At 50.8% G+C, this 22,663-nt stretch overlaps 1 protein-coding gene across 2 annotated transcripts in view; it reads right to left on the bottom strand.

The window, feature by feature from the left end:
* Positions 1–432: 432 nt before the first annotated feature.
* IRS2 (insulin receptor substrate 2) overlaps positions 433–22,663 on the bottom strand; it is a 28,152-nt gene continuing 5,921 nt past the window's right edge. The window contains exon 2 of one of the 2 annotated variants that reach the window (XM_045081324.1): positions 433–2,928. In XM_045081324.1, the coding sequence (XP_044937259.1) occupies positions 2,924–2,928 (5 nt within the window). In that variant the 3' untranslated portion in view covers positions 433–2,923. Of the gene's footprint in view, positions 2,929–3,732; positions 22,525–22,663 lie in introns of those variants that run through there. The other variant, XM_045081323.1, reaches the window with a different exon arrangement.

The raw sequence follows: 22,663 nt of genomic DNA, 5'->3' as shown, positions 1-22,663 counted from the left end.
CCAGGAAGCGGCAGGGCCAGGAGCATGAGCATCCCCATCGGCCCGGACCCCGGCTCCTGGGCTCAGGGCTCCGTGTCCCCGCCCTCCCACCGCGTCATCTGTAAAATGGTCTGGGGCTCCGACCGCCGCGGTGGTGAGGGACTACAAAGGACCTGGCGTGGGGACCAACTCGGAACAGCGGGCAGCCAGCACGCCGGGAGCGGTCTGTGTGTTTTGCGAAGTAAGTAACATCTTTGTTTTCCTAATACACTTCCTTTTCATAAGTTCTATCATTTGGGGACCATTATCAGGCTCCCGGGATGAAAACATTTAAATTACGAGGCATCAAAGTATTTGAAGAGCTTCGTGTTTACTTTTTCACTCTCACACAGCAGGAGTGGCTTTACGCGAAACTCAACATCCACGCGGAAGAAGACGTCCTCCAGGCGCTCATCTCATAAATAATGTATTTTATTTTATTGCATACGGCTGTTAAGGAGAGCATCCATGATCAATACAGACTAAGTACAATGCACTACTCTAGGCCCGTTCTCGCCGTCTCCAGCAGTGTCTCATCGACGCTTTATGTACAGCGTGGACAGTGGAAGACAGAGCAAGTAAGTCTTTCGTCATATCACAATAGCAAGAAATATATTTAACATCTTGATATCCAGAAACAATACGTAGCCAAAAAGAAAACACTGTTTAATAACTGTTAAAGTTTATATAGCAAAAAATATTTTAAATTTAAGGTAAGTCAGGCAAAATGTACAAAGACCCAATATACATTGTGAAGTTTTAGCAAACATAACATTTATACATTTTGGTTCCATTCTGTAAACTAAATTAAAAATGTAAATATTGCATACGCCTTTTTTTTTTTTTTTTGAAATGTACAGGATAGAGGAAAATTTAGTATATTATCAACTTTTTATTCTGCTTGTTGTAAGCTGCGGTATGAACGGGAGCCATGGGGCAGGTGCCGAGACCTACTGTAAGTGTAGAGCCTGCGCCCACACCAGACGTGCGCAAGCTGTATCCGACAGGGTCCGCACTCAGTCCTACTGGACCGGGGGGGGGGGGGGGGGGACTACACAGCAAATACCACCCACCGATCCCAAGTCCCCAAAACTGAATGCAAATTTCAGGATGTTTTATACATTTTCATAAAGTATTTGTATCATACACTGAAACTGACCTTCGAGCTAACATCGTACGGTCCATACGCTGTTGCGATGTGTAATTTTAGAAAAGTAAAACTTTAAAAATGTTCTGGGGGATCACTTTACATTCAACTTTGTCTTGCAATACAATCCTCTGTTCTAGAAGTCAGCATGGAAGCAGGAAGACGTTTGCATTGCCATTAAATATTTTTTTAAGACATTGAATTTGTTTGGTCTTCCTCTTAAAAAGCCTCATTTTATTAATGCATTATTCTATAGTGATATATATCTATATATTTATATATATTTTTTCTCCCAAAAAAAAAAAAAAAAAAAGCTCCCATCTCCAATGAATGAGGACTATCCCCAGCACACAGGCACTGCGGACGTGCCCAGTGGGAGGGGGCTCGGCAGCCCTCCGCCACGCGTCAAGGGGGCAGCGTGGTGACAGGACATTCTGCTGGTCAAGGTCAGCAGTTGTGGGCGACACCTGCGGAAATCCGAACACTGGAAACACGTAATGAGGGTAGTCTTGTCGGGAGCTTCTCGACAAGTCAGATGTACCGTGAGGTTCTTGTCTCCTCCTTTGTCTTCTTCTCTTCACAGCACCGGGGCCAGAACAGCTCTTCTACCAAGTTCTTTGCTTCCCTTGTCTTTTTTTGAGTTTTTGTGTGTTTTTTTTTTTTTTTTTTTTTAACTGTTGCTCAGGACAGCCTCATTGGCTGCCACAACAGCATCGAGTAAAGATAACACACTTTTTTTTTTTTTTTTTTTTAAATCTGCCAAAGCCGTGACCACCCTGGGATCGCTAGCATGCCCGCGTGAATTTTTGGTTAAAGAAATGCAAGCTCAAGGTTAAGGACAGCAGAGACATCTGAGCTTGTGAACAGGACCAAAGGCTTTTGCAGTCTGAAGTACCTACAGAAACATCTACAGAGAGAAGATTCGACAAGTCTGTTAAAGGGAAAAACAGGTATTTACCCCTGCCCCAACCCCCCCAACTCCCTAATATAGTTGATGATTTTTTCAAAAGTAGGTTGCTTCAGTTACACATCATTATTGTGATTTATCAATCCATCTTCGAAGTCCAATCCCAAACTGCCTTTCCGTCGAGAAACATCAGCCCCACACTGGGCTCTGTCTGAGTAAACACGCAGGGACCTGGATTGGAGCCCACGGAGCAGATGCGTCCTGGGACCAGTTCATAAGGCTGATGGGCCGTCTTCGAGCCGCGCTCAGCAGCGACGTGCAGAGGTCCCGCCAGCCCCCCCGCCGCACAAATCCGGCTTCACCTGGAACTGAGGTAGGACTGTGGTAGGTCTGAGTGCGTGCCAGCAAGTGCCAGAGCTCACCACCTCCGTGGGCATCGGTAGAACCTCCCAGCATGCCGAGGGAGCGATTTGCTTTGCCAAAATGAAAGTAAGAAGAAATTAAGACACTGGCCGTGATTTAGAAGGCCAATGGGAACATCCAATTTTCTTGAGAGTAACTTCTTCCGTGAATTTTGTCAACAAACAAACAAAACACAGCACGAACAGCAGAGTGATGGGTGCCCCCCTCCCCCACCGCGGGAGCCAGGAGAGGGGCAGGCGTCCTCGTCTTGTGGGTTCAGAGTCTAATAGAGTCGCAGATGTTCCCAAACCTAGTCATTGCTCAGATCCAAAAGAAAATTGTAAGCAGCTTCAGATTTAAAAACAGAACAAAAAAACCCCACGCTGAGCATCCTCCTTTGATGTCATTCTCTGATGTGTGACGTCATAGTGATCAAGCCAGACAGATCCTCACTCTGGAAGAGAAAGGAAAGAAGTCAGTGGTGACTGTCACAGAACAGAGCCATCCTGAGTGAGAAAAAGTCCCCTCACAACCATGATGGACTTGCAAGCATGATGCACTCTGGGAAGAACCATCTCCGCACTGTGTTTTCTAGGGTGGGTGACCCCCCCACCCCCGCAAACACACTCCACGCCCCTGGAAGCACAGCCCAGGGCTAGTGACTTGTGAGGGCCATGCATGCTCTCTGGTGAGGCCAGGCTTGGACTGGACACAGAGACAGGATGCTGCCCTTGCCCTCGGGGGCAGAAGCCATGGAGCCAGTGGCCAGCCTGCTGGCCCGGCTCTCAGCAGGGGCTGCGGGGGAAAGCTCACGAGAGGATGGACACCAGGACCCAGGAGCACGTCCCGGAAATCATGCCATCGGGGGTTGGCAGACACATGGGACAGGCAGTGATTCTACACCTGCCTCGGAAAACCATCCGCCTGGGTCATGTATCCCATTCCGAAAACGGCGGGGACCACACACGTTACTGCAGGGACACGCTTGTCGTCCCACACCCTCCCCATGGGCCTCGCTGCCCCGGGCCAGGTTAGGTCACTGACCCCCAGAACCTGCAGAAGCCCACTGATGACGCAGCCGTGGGACCCCCACCCGCCCTAACAGCTTCCTGCCTTCAGGCCCAAGGATCAAACTTCTTCAACCTGTTCCTAATTTTCATCGTTTCCGGCATGTTTTTAACTTCCTGTGCTCTTTAGTGGACAGACTGAGTTGGAGACTTTGCCATTTGATAGCAAACTGTCTTTCTTTTTAAACTTCTTGGCTTTTTTTTTTTTTTTAGATTTTATTCATTTTGGGAGAGAGAGAAGGCACAAGAACAAGAATGAGCAGGGGTTGGTGGGGCAGAGGGAGAAGCAGACCCCTCACTGAGCAAGGAGCCCGACGCGGGACTCGATCCCAGGACCCGGAGATCATGCCCTGAGCCGAAGGCAGACGCTTCACCCACTGAGCCACCCAGGTGCCCAAAGCTTCCTGGCTTTTTAATCAAATTGCCGAGTGGTCTGTTTGCATCACCCCTCGCTACTTCGTCGTCCCCGCGAGAGCCCGTGTGATGGCCCGACCTGAACGCTGGGACCCCCCTCCAACCGCGGGCACTGCCGTACTCCATCTCGGACTCCCAACTCTCCCCAGACACGAGCTCGCGTTTTGTCCTGAGGCTCTGAGTGGGAGGTGAGTCCCCGGCGGGCCCGAGCGAGTGTTCGGGGCACTGGATCCGCCAACACGAAGGTCTGGGGTCGCGGCTGCCGTTAAGGATCAGCCAAGCGTGGTGGACTGGTCTCCTGCGAACCGCACACCCACCGCCTCGAGAACCGCGAAGCAAGTGCGTCGCTCCTCCCCACATGGAAGACAGTCCCAGAAACCTGCAGCAGCCGCCCCCAGGACATGCCCCGCTCACGCAGCTGCCTCTCGGGGGCCTGGTGGCCGTGCACACCGCAGGCGGAGGGGGCGCTCCATCCCGAGACCCAGCTCCCAGCACCGGACCTCCCGGAGCGCCCCTCCAGGGCACACCGGACCTTATCCCTGGGCGAATTTTGTCAAAACCTTCCCTTCTGTGCTTTGTCGTGAGCTGTGAGGAGTGACGGAGGACAGCAGGGGGGGGCTTTCATTCCTGCATTTGTGCAGGTGGTGACTCTGCAGGACCAGGGCCTCCCTGAGGCTGCGGGTGCTGCTGGGGGAGGGGAGCCCCCGGGGCAGGGAGTGGAAGCAGCCGGAGCTCGGCTCGGCTCCCACACGCGCTCGCGGGGGCCAACGGAAAGCGGAAAGGCGCCGGGGCTCTGAGGGTCAAGAGGCAGCGGCCTCCCAGACATGGAGCTGCAGATCGGCAGGCTGCCCCCTCGCCCTCCTCCCCGCACCCTGCTCTGCTCCACTCCCCCCTCCCTGGAGCCTGGGAACCCAGCACATTAGCCTCTTCCTTTGTTTACTAACTTTCAGAGGAAGTTAAATGATCTCTCCTGAAAATTAATCTGCTTCATCCAGACTAGGAAAAAAGTCTTCTAACACGACCAACCTGACATCCTTGCCTGCAAGTATGTATGCTTTCTAAGAGTGATACAGCAAACTTTCATGGGCTTTATTATGTTAATTCTACTAGGAGCAAAGTACAAATCATGAATTTTATGGTCACTCCACACAGAATATTCACCAGGACAGAAGACACCCCTTGAGCCCATTAGGTGTAGCAGCAAAACAAGAAAGAAACATGGAGAACCACACGTTGCCCGTGAATGTGATCGCCAGGGTATCCGGTGCGGTCCTGGGGGTACGCGTCTCCAGGGAATTTAGACTTATTGGCATTCGTTGAATTTGTCAAATCATCACACACAGTGCTGGTCTGCGGCTTAGACACTGCTTTGGAAAGAAACCCATTCCCAGAAGCACAGCCCTAAAATTAGCTGATTCAGGAAAAAAAAAAAAAACAAAAAAACCTTGCATTAACAAGATCTAAGTTGTTCCGCTGGACACGTCACCTGGCCCGCTACTCCCGGTCTTGTGACAAAGGATGGCCGCAGGAAGGACAAGCTTCCACGCGCCTGGCACCCTCATTCCTGGGAGGAGGGTTAATCCCGGGACTTTTCTTAAATTAAAAGAGCAATCAGAAGGCAAATGAGCAAGGGCGTGTCATTAAAGACTCCGCCTTCAGTCTGCTCTGCTCTACAAAAAGAAGAGGCAGAAACAGAAAACAGTCACTGAAGACCTTGTCATAAAAACAAGCGGGAAGGGTCTTTGCCACGTGTGTTGTCCGTGGTGCGCGGAGCTCCAGGATTCCCACTATGGTGTGCTTCGGGTCTAGAATGTTCTAGAGATAAATCGGGGAAATCTGCACTGGCAAATTAATTCAAGCAGCATTTCCGATACACATTCCGGCTCAAGACGTTTTCGTTTTGATTTCTCAGAAGTCTGTGGGTTTCGGGTGGCTTCACGGTCCATGTTGCAGAGCCAGAATTCAGCGCCCAGCCCTGAGTGGTGGCAAGTCGGCCCAGGGAGGCCCCGGTTCCCTCTGCAGAGAGCCTCGTGCCCACCCGCGTCCCACGCGGAGCCCCGGGGCAGGCTGGGTGGGGGTGCGCGCGGGGCCCCATGCTGGCCCCCCTCCGGGGCCCCACGCAGACAGAGCCCCACACCCGACTCCACGGTGCAGGGAGCTCCCAGCGCAGCGGCAGGGACCCGACCTGGACCCAACCCGACCGGACTTAACCCTTGCAGGCACTTAGGAGAGTCGCAGAGGACGACTTACGTGAAAAGAAACAACATATTCTCAAAATGAAAACCTCTATTTTCAGCGGCAACTATGATTAGGAGGAAAGAAACCTGCAATGAGCCCAGACATGCCCTTTGGCCCATTTAAACCTTTGATGTTAAACACAGACTTACAGGAGAACATCAACCTTTCAGCTACATGAGAAATTCCTAGAAAAATTACCCTGATAACACAGTATCTCCGCACTTGACAAAGGCTCTCCTGACTATACCAGCAGGAAAAAAAAAAAAGTACGGTGAAATGTGATAACAAACAAGCCAGAGATTCTAAGAAAAACGGTTACTTGAACTTTTCATTTAAATGGGAGAAAAAAAGAAAGACACACAATTTAAAAGGAAACCAGGGAAGACGTTCCCCCAGGACAAACGGAGGCGGCGAGTCTCTTCACCAACCCTACTCGTGAGAGACTTCGAACCGTCTGTCCTATGAGATCACCGTTTCCACCGACAAGCAAGATCACTGCGTCCTGACGGCTGCTGCTGAAGAAATGTCCCAGCCCCAAGTTGACACCCGATGGAAATGACACAGCACAGACGGGATGAGACGCTCGAGCCCTGGAAGGTCAGAAAAGGGGGCTTCTCCTCCTTTCGCTCCCGTTTAAACCTTCAGGTGAGACCTGGTGTTCATCACCGCACACCAGAGCCCCCAGGGGTCCCGGGCTGGGGGTCCCAGCAGACTCCCACCGCACGTGTGTGTTTCCTTCCCGTGCTGGTCAGTAAGAAGTCCGACGCACACCTCCTCCAAGCTGTGCCACCGCGCGAGCACCCTCTGCACGCGAGGCAGTGGCGTCCAACAGTGCAGGAGAAACAGGACGCTTGCCCGGGGGGCAGGTCCCCCTGAAGTCCTGGGGGACCCTGCTCTTCAACCATGAAATGTCAGACCTTCCTAGGTACCAACCAGATGGCGGAGCGTCAGAGACTGGTCAGCAGTGAAGGATGGACTGTAGCTGTCCCCTGGGGCCCCTCCCTGCTCCGCTGGGGCCATCACTGTCCACTGTTATAAATAAGGACAGAGGAGTGGGGCTGGGGAGGGGGAGAGAGGGTCTGTGACTGTGACAGCATCCCTGGAGTTTACACTCTTTACACAGCCCCAAGGGCTCGTTCCAGAACTCTCCCCAGTGACATGAAACCCTGCCCGGGCCATGGGCTGCGGCCACACACACCTTCCTCCCCTCTGAGGAGGGGAGTGGAGCCCTCAAACCCCACCTGTCCCCAGCATCCCGTATAATGCTTGGTGGCCCTTCCTAAAGCTTTAGTGGATTACCTTGAAATAAAGACCCATGTGGTTTACGCCATCTCTCACAGGCAGAAAGCTAAAAAAAGGGGAAAAAAATTCTTCTAAAGGAGAACGAATATTTAGGACTGTCTGAGGCCCAACAGAAAAGAAAAACCTCTTCAGTTCACAAGACAGAGAGCGAGAGAGCAAGAGAGACACAGGCATTCTAAGGCAGAGGTCCACAAGTATGCCAAATCTGACCTGTTGCCTGTTTCTGTAAATAAAGTTTTATTGGAACAGAGCAAAGGCTCATCCATTAGCAGAGGGCTGCTTCTGCACTCAACAGCAGACGGGAGTGGTCCTAGAGCACTGCCTGCCCCTGGACAGGAGGAAAACTTTGAGGACAAAGGAGGCTGAAGCAGTCAAAATAACACCATATATTTCCATCTGTGCGTTACACCTGGAGACTAACGGGATTCTCCCTCTGGAGACTCTCTGCAAGCTTCCGTCCTTCAGAAACGCAACACCATGGACGGAAAACCACGCTATCTTGTTACAGGCCCTGCTGAAAAGGACGAAGCAAGTCACGCACTCATTTATGAAGCCCGCACGCTTTGGGGATTAACTTCCCTTACCCGTGGCTCCTCTTGCTCGGTTCTCCACACACACACGTCGGCCCTGCGTGCGTATGATTATCACAAAACACAACCCACCTTCAACAGAGCTGAGCTCACAATATGTTCGCGCAGGTCTCTTCTCTTTCCGGGGCCATCTAAGAACAGGAACAGAAGCACGACGCTTCTGCCCTATGGAACAGCAAGAACACTGGGCCCAGTGACACCACGTGCATTAAAAGTGCGCGTGTCCAGTGAACGGTGTCATCCTCTCCTCGGATTTAACACGTTATTATGCTTACGCGTTGACACTGATATAAAGAACGTGTATTTTATGTAGACTACAAAAGTGTTGGTTACATTGTTGTTACCTGAACTTCTCAAACCTAAATATTATGTGTTTCGTTCAAAATTAAGGCATGTACAACAGCAATTTATTCAAAATATATTCACCCCAAATATCCTGTTTTCGTATCTCACTTCTAATGCACGTCTCTCTCCTTCAAATACTTAAATACTTAAGAACTGCTACGGGGGTTGTTTTAGCTTTATGATTTCACCCCTTTTTTGTTTTTATTATGGAAATCGAAATAAGCGTTTTTTGCAAGTCTGAAATTACGCCAAATACAACTCAGATCCCCTCTATAATATCACTGAATAGGAAACAGACTTAGAGTAGTTAAAAAGGGATGGCCTGAGGATTCTAAAATAGACTTCGGTTTTTACATTTAACAATAATACTGTAATTTGGAAATGTATTAAAAATAGAGAATAAGCAGTAAAACACTCGTCTTTCATTGCAGGAAAAAAGAAAGACACATTTAATGGCAACAGGAAGATTCTGGAATCCACTGCCCCCACCCCCGGCCCGCCTCACCCCTGCCCAGCCATCTCCCTTCTAGCCAGGAGCTTCCACGGGCACCACGTGCACCGACGTGCACAACCGTGCCTGACGGCCTGAGCGGCCCCGGCTGCCCCGCAGACGCCCTCCCTGTCCCTAACACGCTCATAACACGGGGTGTCCTTGCTGTCTCTCGGGGGCTCAGAACTGAGCTCATTTAAAGGCTCTGGTGGGAATGGGCAGCCAGCCCTCAGGGGCAGGACCCCCCAGCAAAGTCAAGGCTGACGGCCCCGCCCTGCTGCGCCCAGGCCCACTCCCACCACCGCTCATCTCCAGAGCATCTTGGGAGCTTAGGAGTGACTCGGGTCAAGCCATCCCCAGCCCCTGGAAGCGAATGCCATTCCAGTGGCTCAGTACGCCGTGGGGGTGGATGGCCACGGGTCCCACCGGAGTCAGGGTCTCTGGGGCCCAGGATCCAGCACTGACCAATCTGTTCCTTCTTCTAAAAACGGGGACCTTATGGTCCTGCGCAGAGTTCCTCCCTGGGCCACAGAGAAGCTACCAAAGGAGACTTTACATGGGCCGGTTACACAGAAAGCAGTCAGCACAGTCCAGAACACACCTGAGTTTCTGCAGCAGAGGACCCCATGCCACTGGCCTGACTTGCGCCCTGCGGCTGGGTCCCTTAGCTTTCTTCCAAGCTCCTGTAAACGACACCTGCTTGTCACCACCTGTCCCTGCGAACTACAAAGACTTCTTAGCAAGACCCGCAGCCCTGGGCCAGCAGCCCGAGTCCCCCCACGGCGCTCCCGGGGCTCGGCGCCCCACCACGACCTCTTGGCCGTCCGGGCACTTCTCCGCATTCAAAGCCCCGCCCGCGGACAACAGCATGGACTGGACGTGAAGGCAGCAAACAAACCGATGAGCGCGTAGAAACAAGGGCAAGGGGCTCCCGGAGCCACGTGAGTAAGCCTCAGGGTAGCTGCACAGAAGCAGACAGAAGCCGAACTGCTTCTCGGGGTGGCTCCGGGCTGGTCACAGCTGCCCGCTCCTAGCGCAGCACGGACGCCGGCGGCTCGCTGCGGGACCCAGCGCACGGATGGGGCCGGGGTCGCGGGCGTCCCCCCGCGGGCAGGTCCCCTGCAGGCGCATGAGGCAGGGCAGGCACCCACGCCTCTCCAGGTACACAGCGAACCCCGAAGCGCACAGCTAGCTGGGCTCCGGCCGGCGGGGCCACCCGCATGGGCCTCTGTGTCTCCGGTTTACGCACAAAAGCACAGCAAACCGCAGATGAGCACTGAGGCTCCACGGCACGCGAGAGAGACCCACACCCAGAGGAAGCACCATTTATTCAAGCTCCAGGAACGATAAACGCCAAGGCTAAGCTGCAAACCATCTTTGTCAAGTTCATTTACTGAAAAGTAACATCACGTGAGACAACAGCTGCCCACGGCCAGGCCCTCCAGGGCAAAGGGGACAGGATAATGGTGGCTCCTGCCCCCAGCCCCGGCCCCACCCCAGCCCGCGGGGGGTCCACCTCCACAACCCCCCTTCCCAGCCATACAGCACCTAGGGCAGGGTGGGGTGCCGCGTGTGCTCTCCACCAGAGTGCCAGAGTGCCAGAGCCGGACCCGCTCACGGCAGGTGTCTGCACAGAAGAAGGGCTCTCCACCGGCGCAGAACTCAGTGGCCCGACCCGGTGGGCATCTTCCATGCTGGCTTGCTGGGAAGGACTTCCCACAGGACGGGCTCTGGTCAGGGGCCCAGCCTGGAATTTCTCACGGCCTTTTGGGAGATTCAAGAGGACGAGCAAGTTGAACACCTTGGCCCCGGGTGCCTGCTGGAGGCCAAGGCCGCGGCTGACATGCCCAGAGCCAGGAGAGCTGCCGCTGCTGTGCTCTGGCAAGGGAGAGATTCCCGCAGGGATGGAGGGCCCCAGCTCCGCCCACACGCGGCACACTGGGGCCAGGAGCCCACAGGCTCTCACCCTCCCCTCTCCTCTGGCGAGAAGAAAGCCCAGTGAAGAAGCAAAACGGCTGACCAGAGCAAGACACAGCTTCCCCAACAGTTCAAAGCTTGGGGAGGGGGACATAGGACACTGGGTATGAAGACATCTCTCCTTCCACTGCGAGAAGGCTGGATGGCTCGCGGACCGGCCTGGTCACATCCCCAGTCCCTCCAAGCGGGACAGAATTCTCTAGGACTTTTAGAATGGATTTAAAAGACACACACCTTCCTAGCCACCTGTTTAGGGACCAAAATGACAAAACTGTGACAGAGCGGACAGAGCCTCTCACCGCGGTTCCATCACACGCCGGAGCGCGGCCCACCTGCCGCGACGAGCCACCCACGCAAATCATTTCCTCCAACTCACAGGTACCAGCGCAAGGATTCAGTGACACACAGTCCACAGGAATTAAGAGAAAAGCAACAGTTATTTTCACGATTTTCCTTAGAGAGCAACAAGCCATTCTGCAATTTCTACCTGTCGCACTGAACTGACCACAATCGGGCTTCGAAGTAGCCCGGCCCAAGAGGAGTGGGAAAAAAACGGCTTCACTCTGAACACTGCCTGTGACAGCGAGACCCCCAGGGGCTGGGGTGTGGGATTCTGCCGGCCATCTGCTGTGGAGTCCACGGCGCCTCAGCCACGCATCTCTGCGAAGGCCCTGGACACGGCCTGGACGGCCACTCAGGGACACGACGCCTCCCCCTCCCGCGACTCACCGCCATGGGGCCTTCCACAGTAAGTTCTTTGGAGTTTAGGCCCCAGAGAAATCAAGGAGACCCATGAGCACAGACGCACTTTCTAGCACGCACACTTGAGCACGAAAACTGAAATTTCCCATTTCTGGCCCGGACGAGGCAAGAGCATCCCCAAGCGGAGGACCTGCGCCCAGGGACGCAAGCCATCGGGAGAAGGCCGACGGAGGAGCCGAACACGGTCTGTGTCTGCTACCGTACTCTGTACACAGTTCACCAAAATTAAGTGAAACAAACCTAAATCCTGAAGACGGACCTCCATGCTACGTCAAGTCTGAGAACCACAGAAGCTACAAGTACCTGCACACAAATCCATGTGCAAAATGTGCATTTGCCTCCCACACAGGCTGAGGCAGGCGGGTCCTCCCCGTGGCCGCGGGTTCCCCCCCACCCCCCGCCCCGGGGCCGTAGCTCCCAGCCCACTCAGCACCAGCACTGTCCTGTCGGGGTTCTGGCCAAGGAATACAGGGAAGACTCGGTTCCCATTGGCTGGAGGACGGAGCCAGTCCGCTGCACAGCCAGAGCCGGGCACTCCCTGGGGCAAGCAGAGCCTGCTGGGCCCACAGCTCGGGGTCCATCGTAAGCGACCCCACGAGGCCCTGACCCAGCTCCCGACTCAGCCACGGTCTGTCTTGTCAGGGTGACGGCCTCTCCCCCCACCCCAGAGAAGCCACTGCGTCGGATGGAAGACTCAGCACGAGGCAGCAGCAAACCAACCAGGGCCACGCCACCTTCCAGGCCCAGGGGGTCTCTCCAGTCCTCAGGTTTTTCCTCTAAAACGAAGAACAACAAGAACCTCCCTCCAAGGAGGTCCTGAGCACTCGACCTCGTTCAGAAATGTTTTATAAGTTCTAAGGTGCTTTGCAGACGTTTGTGTAACCAAGTATGTGACTCCTCACGGAGGGCTTGGCTGCTTATCTCGGTTACCCGCACCCCGTGGCATCGCAGGGCCTCAGCCCACTTGAAGGGCTTCTGCCGTCTTCTCTGCTAGTTTGGAGAAGTTTGGAGAAGCAAAGCCATCTCCCTCACCAGGCAAAAACCACAAGATGAACGGATCAGATGACTCCGGTAGGAAGGTTTTTAAATGCTGTGTTATTCCGAAGATTCTACTCTGCTTTTATACTGTTAAATACGAGCTGACAGCTTTACGACGGCTGACCAGGCCCTACAGGTCACTGTCACTTGTCACCTCTTTCATCGCCTGATAAGCTCTGCCTTTCTTTCTCCCTCCTCAGTCACACAGATCCACTTCTGTTTCTCACTAGGGAATATGGCAGCATCTTCTGCCCCAGGGCCTTTGCATGGCTATTTGTTCCCTCTGCATATGTGGATTCTCCCCCCAAACCGCTACAAGACCTGCTTCCTCATCACCTTCAAGTCGTCCCCTTTCCCCTCTCCTCCCCACTTTATTTTCTGGAGCATCTGTTACTACCTGCAATGCTTCACCGTCTGAACCCATTTCAAAATTACATTTACTTCTAGTTCTCAAATATAGACCTGAAGACTGAATACCTTTCAGTTTTCTTTTTAGCATGGAAACCAAACCAGTTTCTTTTTAACCCACACTTTAATATTTTTCGAGCACCTGAAACATTTTAAGTGTTTAACAAGTAACAACTGGCATCTTTGTAATGAAAAAGTATTCAACAATTGGATTGAATCTGCAAGTTGAAGGCAGATCTGACCTGACCTTTCTGCCACTGTCCCTGGGCACAGGGATACCCACTGCCCTTCCTTCTCTCAAGCAGCCCCTAGGTGAAGTCCCCAACCTCCCAATGAGCAACTAAAAGGTAAAAGCACAGGAAAGTTGCCTGGAACCACCTCCCACATCAGCCTGATGGGCTGGTAACACAGAGCGGCCAAGCCGATGGACTGCCCGCCTCCAGCCAGAGTGGCCACCGTAGCAGAGGATGGGGCTCCAGCAGCGGCAGGTCCCAGAGGCTCCATGAGCAGAGAGGGATGCTGGTGGCCATCGGGACCCTCCTCTGCACAGGAGAGAGAGGGGCCTTCCCAGCTAGGTCACGAGGTCTATAAAAGGACAGGATCTAGGCATTCATAAAGGGCTTCAGATCCACCTGCACTCCATCAAAGTTGTGTTATAGCTGGGTCTTAAGCAAACACAGTCCTATTTGGAAATTATTAGGACAGTGGCTAAAAATCTCCAGGTTCACTTTTCACGGAAGGGCACCCGGCGTGCAAGCAGCCGCCGCAAACATTTCAAACGTGGGCTTTCCACCTGGGGGTTGCAGAGTCAAGGATGAGCTCACAGAAAGAACTCCCACCAGCCCCACTGAAGAGAGCGCGCTCTGTGAAACAGGAGCGGGTGGTGGGCCGAGCAGAAGCAGAAGATACAGGAAAGGGAAGCCATTAACCTAGTGCGGGAGGTTTCTGGAAAACTCCCATTGACAGCGAAGACTGGGCACAAAGATCCCGGGACAGTTCCAGGGCACGGGCTGGAGTGAGCTACACCGAGCAGCTCAGACCCCAGCCAAAAACCGATCCAGAATCCTGAGAGGTCACCCCAGGGTGTGGGGGGAGGGGGCCCGCGCTGGAGATGCTCCCCCATCAGAACCTTCGGCGAGAGGCCAGCCCCCGTGAAGGGTGGACACCCACCTCTCGGAGTGCTGTGGGCAGTGCCCCTGGAACAGCAGGCGTGGGGAGCTCCGAGAACAGAGGCTGAAGTCACATCGCCCCTGCGAGGACTTGGACATTGGGATGCACTGAACCTCAACCGAGTGACGGCTGAACCGTCTTTGACTCTAGGAAATGGCTTAAGATCCGAAGAATTCTGAACATTCCAGCGGAACAGGACAGACTCCAGAGTGTGGAGATGAATGCTTATCACCCTGAGTTATTCTAGGAACTTAATTAAATGCTCCATGCCAGAGAAACTTGGGGTATTTTACTGCTGGGGTTATTTCATTTGGAACGGAGGCTACTAATAAACCAGCCCTACTGATAAGCTAAACTGCAAATAATGATAAGAAGTAGAATGGAATTAAGGTGAGTCAGTTCTTCTGCCTCTTTAAAATTCTGATAAGACCCCAAATACCAAATTGGCATTATATTTGGAAGCCACACAAACTTCAAACTTGAAAAGAAAGCGCTCATTTGAAAAACTGTCAAAGTAAGGAAAAGCTAAAGAATGTTTTTAAATTCATTAATGTTTAGAAGTTTGTCAGGCTTTCATATCTAATATTTCCACACCATGCATCATTTAAGTTTTCTTTTTTCTTTTTTTTAACTGAACTAGCTGTAGTTAGTTTTCTGATGCCAACTATAATACAACTGTACCCTCCGGGTTTACAATATCCTAAAAAGGAAGAAATGCAGCAGTGTTGCAACTAATATATTTTGCTAAATCCTACCTAAACATTTTCAGTTGACTGTACATTTAGAAGTCTACTCAGCAAACAAATGAAACTCTTTGAAGACATGTCTTCGAACTTATTTGATATATACAACCGGAAGAGGGGAGGAGTAGCTAATCCATTTCATCTGTGTACACAAAGCGCTATTTTTGGTCACATTTATGCCAGAAAACAATTTCTGAAAACGCTACCCTCATGTTAGAATAAAACAGAAGCACCCACTGCTGGTCTCCTGAGTGATGTATCTTCTGAAACATGCATCCAGGCTGCTGCGTAAGACTGACCGCTTTCTAGCAACCTCGCCCGCCCGAGGGGTCCAGGAGCTCCACAGTGTCCCGATGTCCTCGTGCCTCCGCTTCTCACCTTCCGACCAAATCAAGCTGCACCCTCCACACACTAATCCCTGCCTGGTTTAACCCTGCTTGTTGCTCAGAGTTTCTAAAGCATGATTTGCTTAGTTTTCAAACTTAGTAAGAACATCCTGGCCTATTTCCAAAACTACTTCCCCACCTCACAATTCCCCCAACTCATCCACCCACCAGGTGCCCGACACCCAGCTTGGGGACAGGAGAGGAGGTACTGGTCAGACCCCTCAGTGCAGACAACTCCCCCCCTCCGCCCCCCCCCCAGCCCCAGGGGGTGTGGGCGTGGCTTCTCCAACAGGCCTGGGAATCCCCGGCCTTCAGGGGGTGGGGGGGAGACACTGCGGTCCCTACTTTGGCTGGCATCCCCCGTGCCCCCATCCCGCACACTTGGCAGGGCAGCTGTGCCTGTTCCAGGGGTGCTCTATGGAAGGGATCCAAACCTTGCCCAGGGAAAGACTGCTGAGCTTATCTCCGAAGACTCCCTACAGAGGGGCACACCACGATCTTTATGGGTCAGCTTTTCTATTTATCCTGATAAGTACTCCCCAGACCCAGAAGCAAAGAGACAGGGCACTCTGAACACTGCTTTCCCTGCTCCCCAAAAAGCTGCACTGATGGGGAGGGCAGAGCAGTGGCCCCTGTTTTGCTGAGTTCCCCCCCCCCCCCCGCCGCGGCAGGCGGCCCGGGTCCCGCGCAGCTGGGTAGATTACCGGGTCTCCCTGTCTACCAGGCAGGCGCGTGGGCCCAAGGCTGCCATCTGCTCGGATGGAAGTCGGCTCTCTGAGGACGCGAGGGACCAGCAGCTCATGCAAACAAAACCGAGTCACCCACAGCCGCACAAGCCCGCGGATCCCCACTACGATTCTTAAAACTACGGACAGCTTCTGAACTCACGTTGGCGGACGTCTTCCCTTAATGCCTCGGAAAGTGGGGTTGCAGTTACATCCTTAGGAAGGTAGAAAAACCACTTTTCTTGGTGTAAAACTTCAGTTACATGATAAAAAAAAAAAAAAAAAAAAAGTCTTGAAAACAAGACAGGCACTCGTGAAAGAACCCAGTGTCCAGAAGATCACCACCTAGCAAAAACTGATGAGTTCACTTATCGGTCCTTAGGCAAATTCTAAATTGGTTAGTTTTCAAATACACTCATCATTAAAGAGGTTAATGACTCATTTCTTAGGAAACTGTTAATGGACTTATGCATAATGAGGAGATTATGATATTTCACTTATAGAATGAATACATCATAAAGACACCTCAAGCCATGACCAGGACCACTGTGCAGGTTGAACCCATCACGGAGATCAAGGACGTCCGTCTCCCCAGATGAAAGAGGATTTTCCAGTTGAATTATGCCAGGAATTTTCTTCTTTCTTTCTTTCTTTCTTTTTTTTTTTTTAACAAGTGAGTACATGATCTTGAATATCGGCCAAACCTTCGCTCTTCTGCCTCACAGTAAACACTGCCCACATGGCCGTGAGCAGGCTCGTTCCCGGACTGACAGCTCACAGCCTCGCTTCGGTGTGTCCCCTACTTCTGGTGACCAGACCTTTTAGTCCATGCGTGGAACACAGTGTCCCCAAGTAAGACAGGCAGATAGCACTTCTACAAGCACTGAGCTGTTCTGCAGCGAATGACAGCCCCGGAACAAAGTTACTCATCAGTACACAAAGGACCCACAGAGACAGCGCACACTCGATTCTTTCTTGATACTATTTACAAACATTTCTACCAACCAATTAAATGGTGACCTTGGAGAAGACGTCTGACCTCCCTCAGGATCCCTGTTCACAACCTTAGATGAGTTACATTATACCAACACTTCCCAGCCCTTCTCCCTTCAAACGCACTGAACTCCATCCCTTCGGGTTCTCCCCGTGCTTCGGGGAAGGAGTCTGAGTGCGCGTGGCGCTGGGAGGGCGGGGAGGGGTCTTCTCGAGGGGAAGGCACAGCCAGCTTTGCTGAAGTAAAAACAGCTGGGGGAACAGCAGCTCCCCTTACCGCAGACCCCCAGAGCGCCGGGAAGCCAGCCTGGAAACCCCCAGAACCCGTCACCAACCAACAACCCAACACAATGAATGACGCCAGCCACACCACGACAGACAGCCGTCAAAGACCCGTCGGATTCCAAGGTCTTCACAATGCGGGCGTGTCACTGGTGTAAAAAAGTTAGGGTGCCGTCCCCCTGCGGGCTACCTCCTGCTCACCTGCCCACATTTCCTTGGGAATGAATCAATACCCGGAAGAAAAAAAGAGAGAAAATGAAGTAACTATCCCCAAGTGAGACAAAACACCACACAGTCCCCGGGAGAGTTGCCGGGGCAGGTCCACGGTCAGGTCCGCACGTAACTACTGGCCGGGAGCTTCGGAAGCACAGACCGGGAGACGGCGGGACAGGAGGAAAAGCGCAGGAGGACGCGAGCTCAGGTCGCCGCCGGGCCGCTCGCCGGGCCGCTCGCCGGGCCTCCCAACAGTCCTTTCGGCTCGGGGACCCTGGCGAGTCCCGGGGCCTCCCTCAGCAGCAGATTCCCGCGGCACTGGGTTTTGGGGCATTACGTGATACTACAGGTAGGAAAATGTCTCTCCACCATGAAGTGGGAAAACACTTTCTGGATCTTAAACAATTCCTCTGACCTAAAGGGGATAGGGACGCACAATAATCCTTCAATATTGATCAGGATAATGGTTACGCTGTCACCACCTCCAGCTGCAGCTGCCCATCAAGCTCTGGGACGGTCAGTTACCCACCACTGGAGGCAAAAGATGGACTGAAAACACCTACTGATAAATTTGCGGGGAGAGAGCACTATCTCACACTCATAAACACGACAGGCTACGCATTAGGACTACGGAAAAGCATAAATCCTTCGGAGAAACATATGGATTTTAAGGTAATTAGGAAAATCACATAATATAATGAAATCTTTCACAATCCCCCTTCTTACACATTAAAAAACTGAAATTTAATACTAGACTATAATAATTCACACAATGATTTATACCAATACCAATAGTGGGGCTAGATTAAAGCACCAGTAAGACTTTAATTGTACTTGCGGTTTTAAAGTTTTAACATGATTAGAGAATATGTCATTATTCAATATTCGAGTTTCAATTTACAAAGAAATTCACATCAAGCCTCTTGGCGTATGACCAGAGGAGGCATGGCGACCCTTACCCCATTACACACACACACACAAAATATTTCTTTCTGGAAAATTTGATACTCAAAAATCAATACTAAAGGGGTCCCTGGCTTCAGTCATTTGAGCATCAGACTCTCGATTTGGACTCGGTCCCCATCTCGGGGTCGTGCGATCGGGCCCCAAGTGGGGCTCTGTGCTCAGCACAGAGTCAGCTTGTCCCTCTGTCTCTGCTCCTCCCCACATCTCTAAAATACGTAAGTAAAACCTTAAAAATAAATAAATCAATAAAATCAACACTAAAATAAAACCCAGTATTTACAAGGTGCTATGAACCTTTAAAGTTGATCTACCACAAAGTTTGACCAAATATTCCAAATTTCAGTAAAAGCACAGCAGGCAAAGACTATTTTGTAAGTCTCTTCTGTGGGCATCTACATCATGTGTGACGTAAGCGAAGAGGGCAATTTGGAAGACGCGTTCACCTGACAGGAGTTTTACCACATCTCTGGACATGTAAAAGCAACTTTAGGCAAACTTAGTATTATTCCAGTCCAATCGCCAAGAAATCAGAACCACTAACTTGCCGATTTTATCACTTGTAAACACACAGCCTTTACACGGTGACCCAGTATCTATCTCAGTGTTCCCATGCAAGGAATTCGACGAAGCAGCAAGACCACCACGCCCAGAAGGACCCCGTATCGCTTGCTTCCACTGAGCAAGACAGTAGCCTACAAAGTGTGCTCCGGCTCCCTCTCCTCAAACCTGCTGTGCCTTTCCTGTTTGCGCCCAGTTCAAGCAAGTTTCTGCGGCTATCGAGAAACAATCTGATCATCGCCAGCAATGTCCAGCCTCGACATTTCCCCCGTCCTGACGAGGACTCCCCCAGCTCCCCGCTGAACTCAGTCTGCAGGTAAAACACACACAGAGCTTCCCCCACTGAAATTCAGAGAGTATGTTTTCAGAAAACCCACGGTCTGATCAATAACATGCTTATTACGGATCATGCGGAAGATCAGAACATTCTGTTTTTATTTGTTTACTAAAGAGCCAATGTTAAGATGCGGTCCCCGTCTCGTACAGAAAGACACATCCTACCCCCGTCTGTACTAAACAAAATCGACAGCGAATTCCCCTATTATTAGTGGACTCCTGTGAAGAACCGGCTTTGGGCGGGGCTCTACTGCCCTCTGAGTTTTTCCCCACTCTACTTGGCAACGCAGATAAGAGTAAAGTTACATTTTCCCTTAAGTTTCTAAGGTGAAACGGGAACACTTGATTCTGCGCTACCCAAAAAAAAAAAAAAAAAAAAACAAAAAGAACCCTCTCCACGTGCCAAATCTGATACCAAAAGTTAACCAGCTCCTGGAACTATGCTTCTACAGAAAATGCCTTAGTGGGAATTTTAACAGAAAACCCATTATACTCATGCTGTTTGTTAAACTGCTGCAAGTTCTCCTCTCCAGAAAAAAGAGAGATTCATTTAATCCACAGAGCTCCAGAGAAAATAAAACATTAATTATCTATGAGAATTCCTTTTGTGGGGGAGGGGACTGCGGAAGAGCAAATGCCTTCAGCAAACTTCGGAGGTTCCCTATGGTGTCTGACAACTATACAACCCCAAACTGCAGGAGGGGCGACCCTAACTGAACCAACCCAGGCCCAACACTGGATTCAGCAGCTCAAAGTTGAAGGGTTCTGGTTTCCTTTCAATACACCCCATGCTGAGAGCCAACACTACCCGTTAACAACAACAACAAAAAAAGATGTATATTCTAATTGCAAATTTTCATCTTGACAGTATCTTTTACATATAAACAAATCATAAAAGGTAATCAAAAGGGCAGTCTTAATGCAGTTTCAGCATTAGGACGCTGTTTTCCTCAACTGTTATTTTCCTATGTAATTTAACCACTGCTTCTCTGCAATGGATGATTATCTATGCACAGCATCTCAAGTTAAGTAAAGGGGGGGAAACACGGTTCTTCTAGACTGGAGCGGAACTAGCAAGGAAGCAAAAAAGACACATGTTTCTTAAAAGGGTATTAGCTCCATTTTCAGATTGAGGTTTTTGGCTTTTTTTTTTTAAGAACACTCATGGGCAAAAGTGACTTTCCTGTAAATACTCATGGTTTCAAGGCAGTAAGTATCAAGGGTATCCGTGGGTTTATGAGCAGGGCCCTTTAGAAGGGCACTTTAACTGTTCTTCATTTTTATGCTCTGCCGGACTGCCCAGCAGCCAAGGACACGGAAGGGAGAGGGTTATAATTACCCCATTTTACAGACAGAGAAAATGAGAAAGTGGGGTTGAATGGTTTTCCTCTGTCCCACAATGACTCATTAAGATCAGCAACCAGAAACCTGGCTTCCTGATTCCTGGTTTAATGTTCCACAATACTATGCTTCCTTCTATGAAGTACTATTTTTATAAAGGTTTCTCTTCCAATAAAGGAAGTAGACCAAGTCACGTGACTTTCATTCACGAAAGCCTGTGTGTTTTCATTAGCACCTGAGTCCTCTGTTCCTGGGAACAGGGCAGGACGCCGTACATTATTATCTTATTACCACAGGAGCTGGCCAACCAAAGCAGGAGACCACACACAACAGAAAAACAAAGGGCATGTGGTTTGTCAAGGGACCTCATAGGAGTTCTAAAAATGTTCATGGTCTTTGCTTTCAGATTTCCAATAGGCAATCCTTTCAAACGTAAATCGTGATTATATTGTTCCTTTGGAGACATTCCTCTCATCCCCAGACTCTCTGGCCATAGGGCATGGATGAATAGTCCTTTTAGCAAACAGAATTTAAATACACACGCTTTCAATGGTAACTCTTATCTAACCTGCCTTATACATACACGAAAACCAATTTTAGAATAAAATCCCACGACAGAGGAACAGAACACTGAGATAGCACTTTTTACAACATACAGCAACCTCCAATCATAGGACAAAATGTACACAGTTAGTTTTCAAATGCTGCTTTAAAACAGAATAGATCCATACTCTAGTTCCAGTTCTGAAACAACAATGCTCGGACAGATGGGTTGGATTTTTCTACACACACACACACGCACGCAGAACACGCAGTAAGACCCTTCCCTTGCTCCCAAGTAAGGTGTGTAACTGAGAGTTTAATTATTATTTGTTCTGGGTTAATATATATAACTACTGTATCACATATATTATTATATATTAACCCAGAGCGCGTGCGCGTGCGCGCACACACACACACACACACACACACCCCAAAGTGTACTAACTTGTTTCCTTCGCTAAGGCACAGAAATCCCACCATCCCCAATTCTATTGTAAACAACCATCCAGTCTTGCAGGAAACCAGTATCTTTGTTACCACTTATGCAAATGCCAAACCCTACCCAAACAACCCCAAATTATTCTGCTTCAGCATAATTAATGACGTCTCCGCAGGGGCGCCCGAGGAGCTCAGTGTGCACACAGAAGCCTCCTCTGAGCACCAGGCCCGCGCACGCGATGACCCAGGAAGTTCTTCTCCTATTTCATCTTCAAAGAATCGCTTTCCAAGTCTTCCTCCCTATAAATCATTCTCTCAAAGGACGCTTATCTCCTGTGAACTTTTTATTTACGAGCACCACAAACCAATTTCTACACGCGCACGTGAGTTACAGAAAAGTGGACGTTCCCTCTGAGTTCCTTTCTCCGCAGACCACAGCTCGGGTTCACGTCCATAAACACGACATCCCTGTCCTTCCTGTTTTCTGGTCCCTGTCGCATCCTTTACTGGATCTCCTGAGCATGCAGTCCTTTTAAAAAACTGGTCTGGGCACCGCAGCGGATCACAGCTCTCTATTTGCTCCAAAAGAGTCCAGCGCTCCTTCTTACCAGGGGGCGTCCATAATTCCCCCAGAGACCGGAAAAACAGCAAGCAAATCCGGCCTCACCCCTGTTCAGCCAGCGTGCAGCGTGTGAACGGCTGTTTCGGTTTCAGAGTCCTGAATCCTATAGGTTGAAAGGAATTTTATACTGGTGGGAAAACCAACAGAACAAAGCGAAATCAGGTCTCCAACTAAACTCCTCCCTGAGGTTGAGAATCTTCTCTCGTCTGCAAAGGTCATTCTATCGTACACGAATCACGCTC

Source organism: Mustela putorius, unplaced genomic scaffold (assembly GCF_011764305.1).
Source record: "Mustela putorius furo isolate JIRA1106 unplaced genomic scaffold, ASM1176430v1.1 tig00000551_pilon_pilon_pilon, whole genome shotgun sequence".
In the NCBI taxonomy this organism is placed as follows: Eukaryota; Metazoa; Chordata; class Mammalia; order Carnivora; family Mustelidae; genus Mustela; species Mustela putorius.
This window is presented reverse-complemented; position numbering and strand designations above follow the sequence as displayed.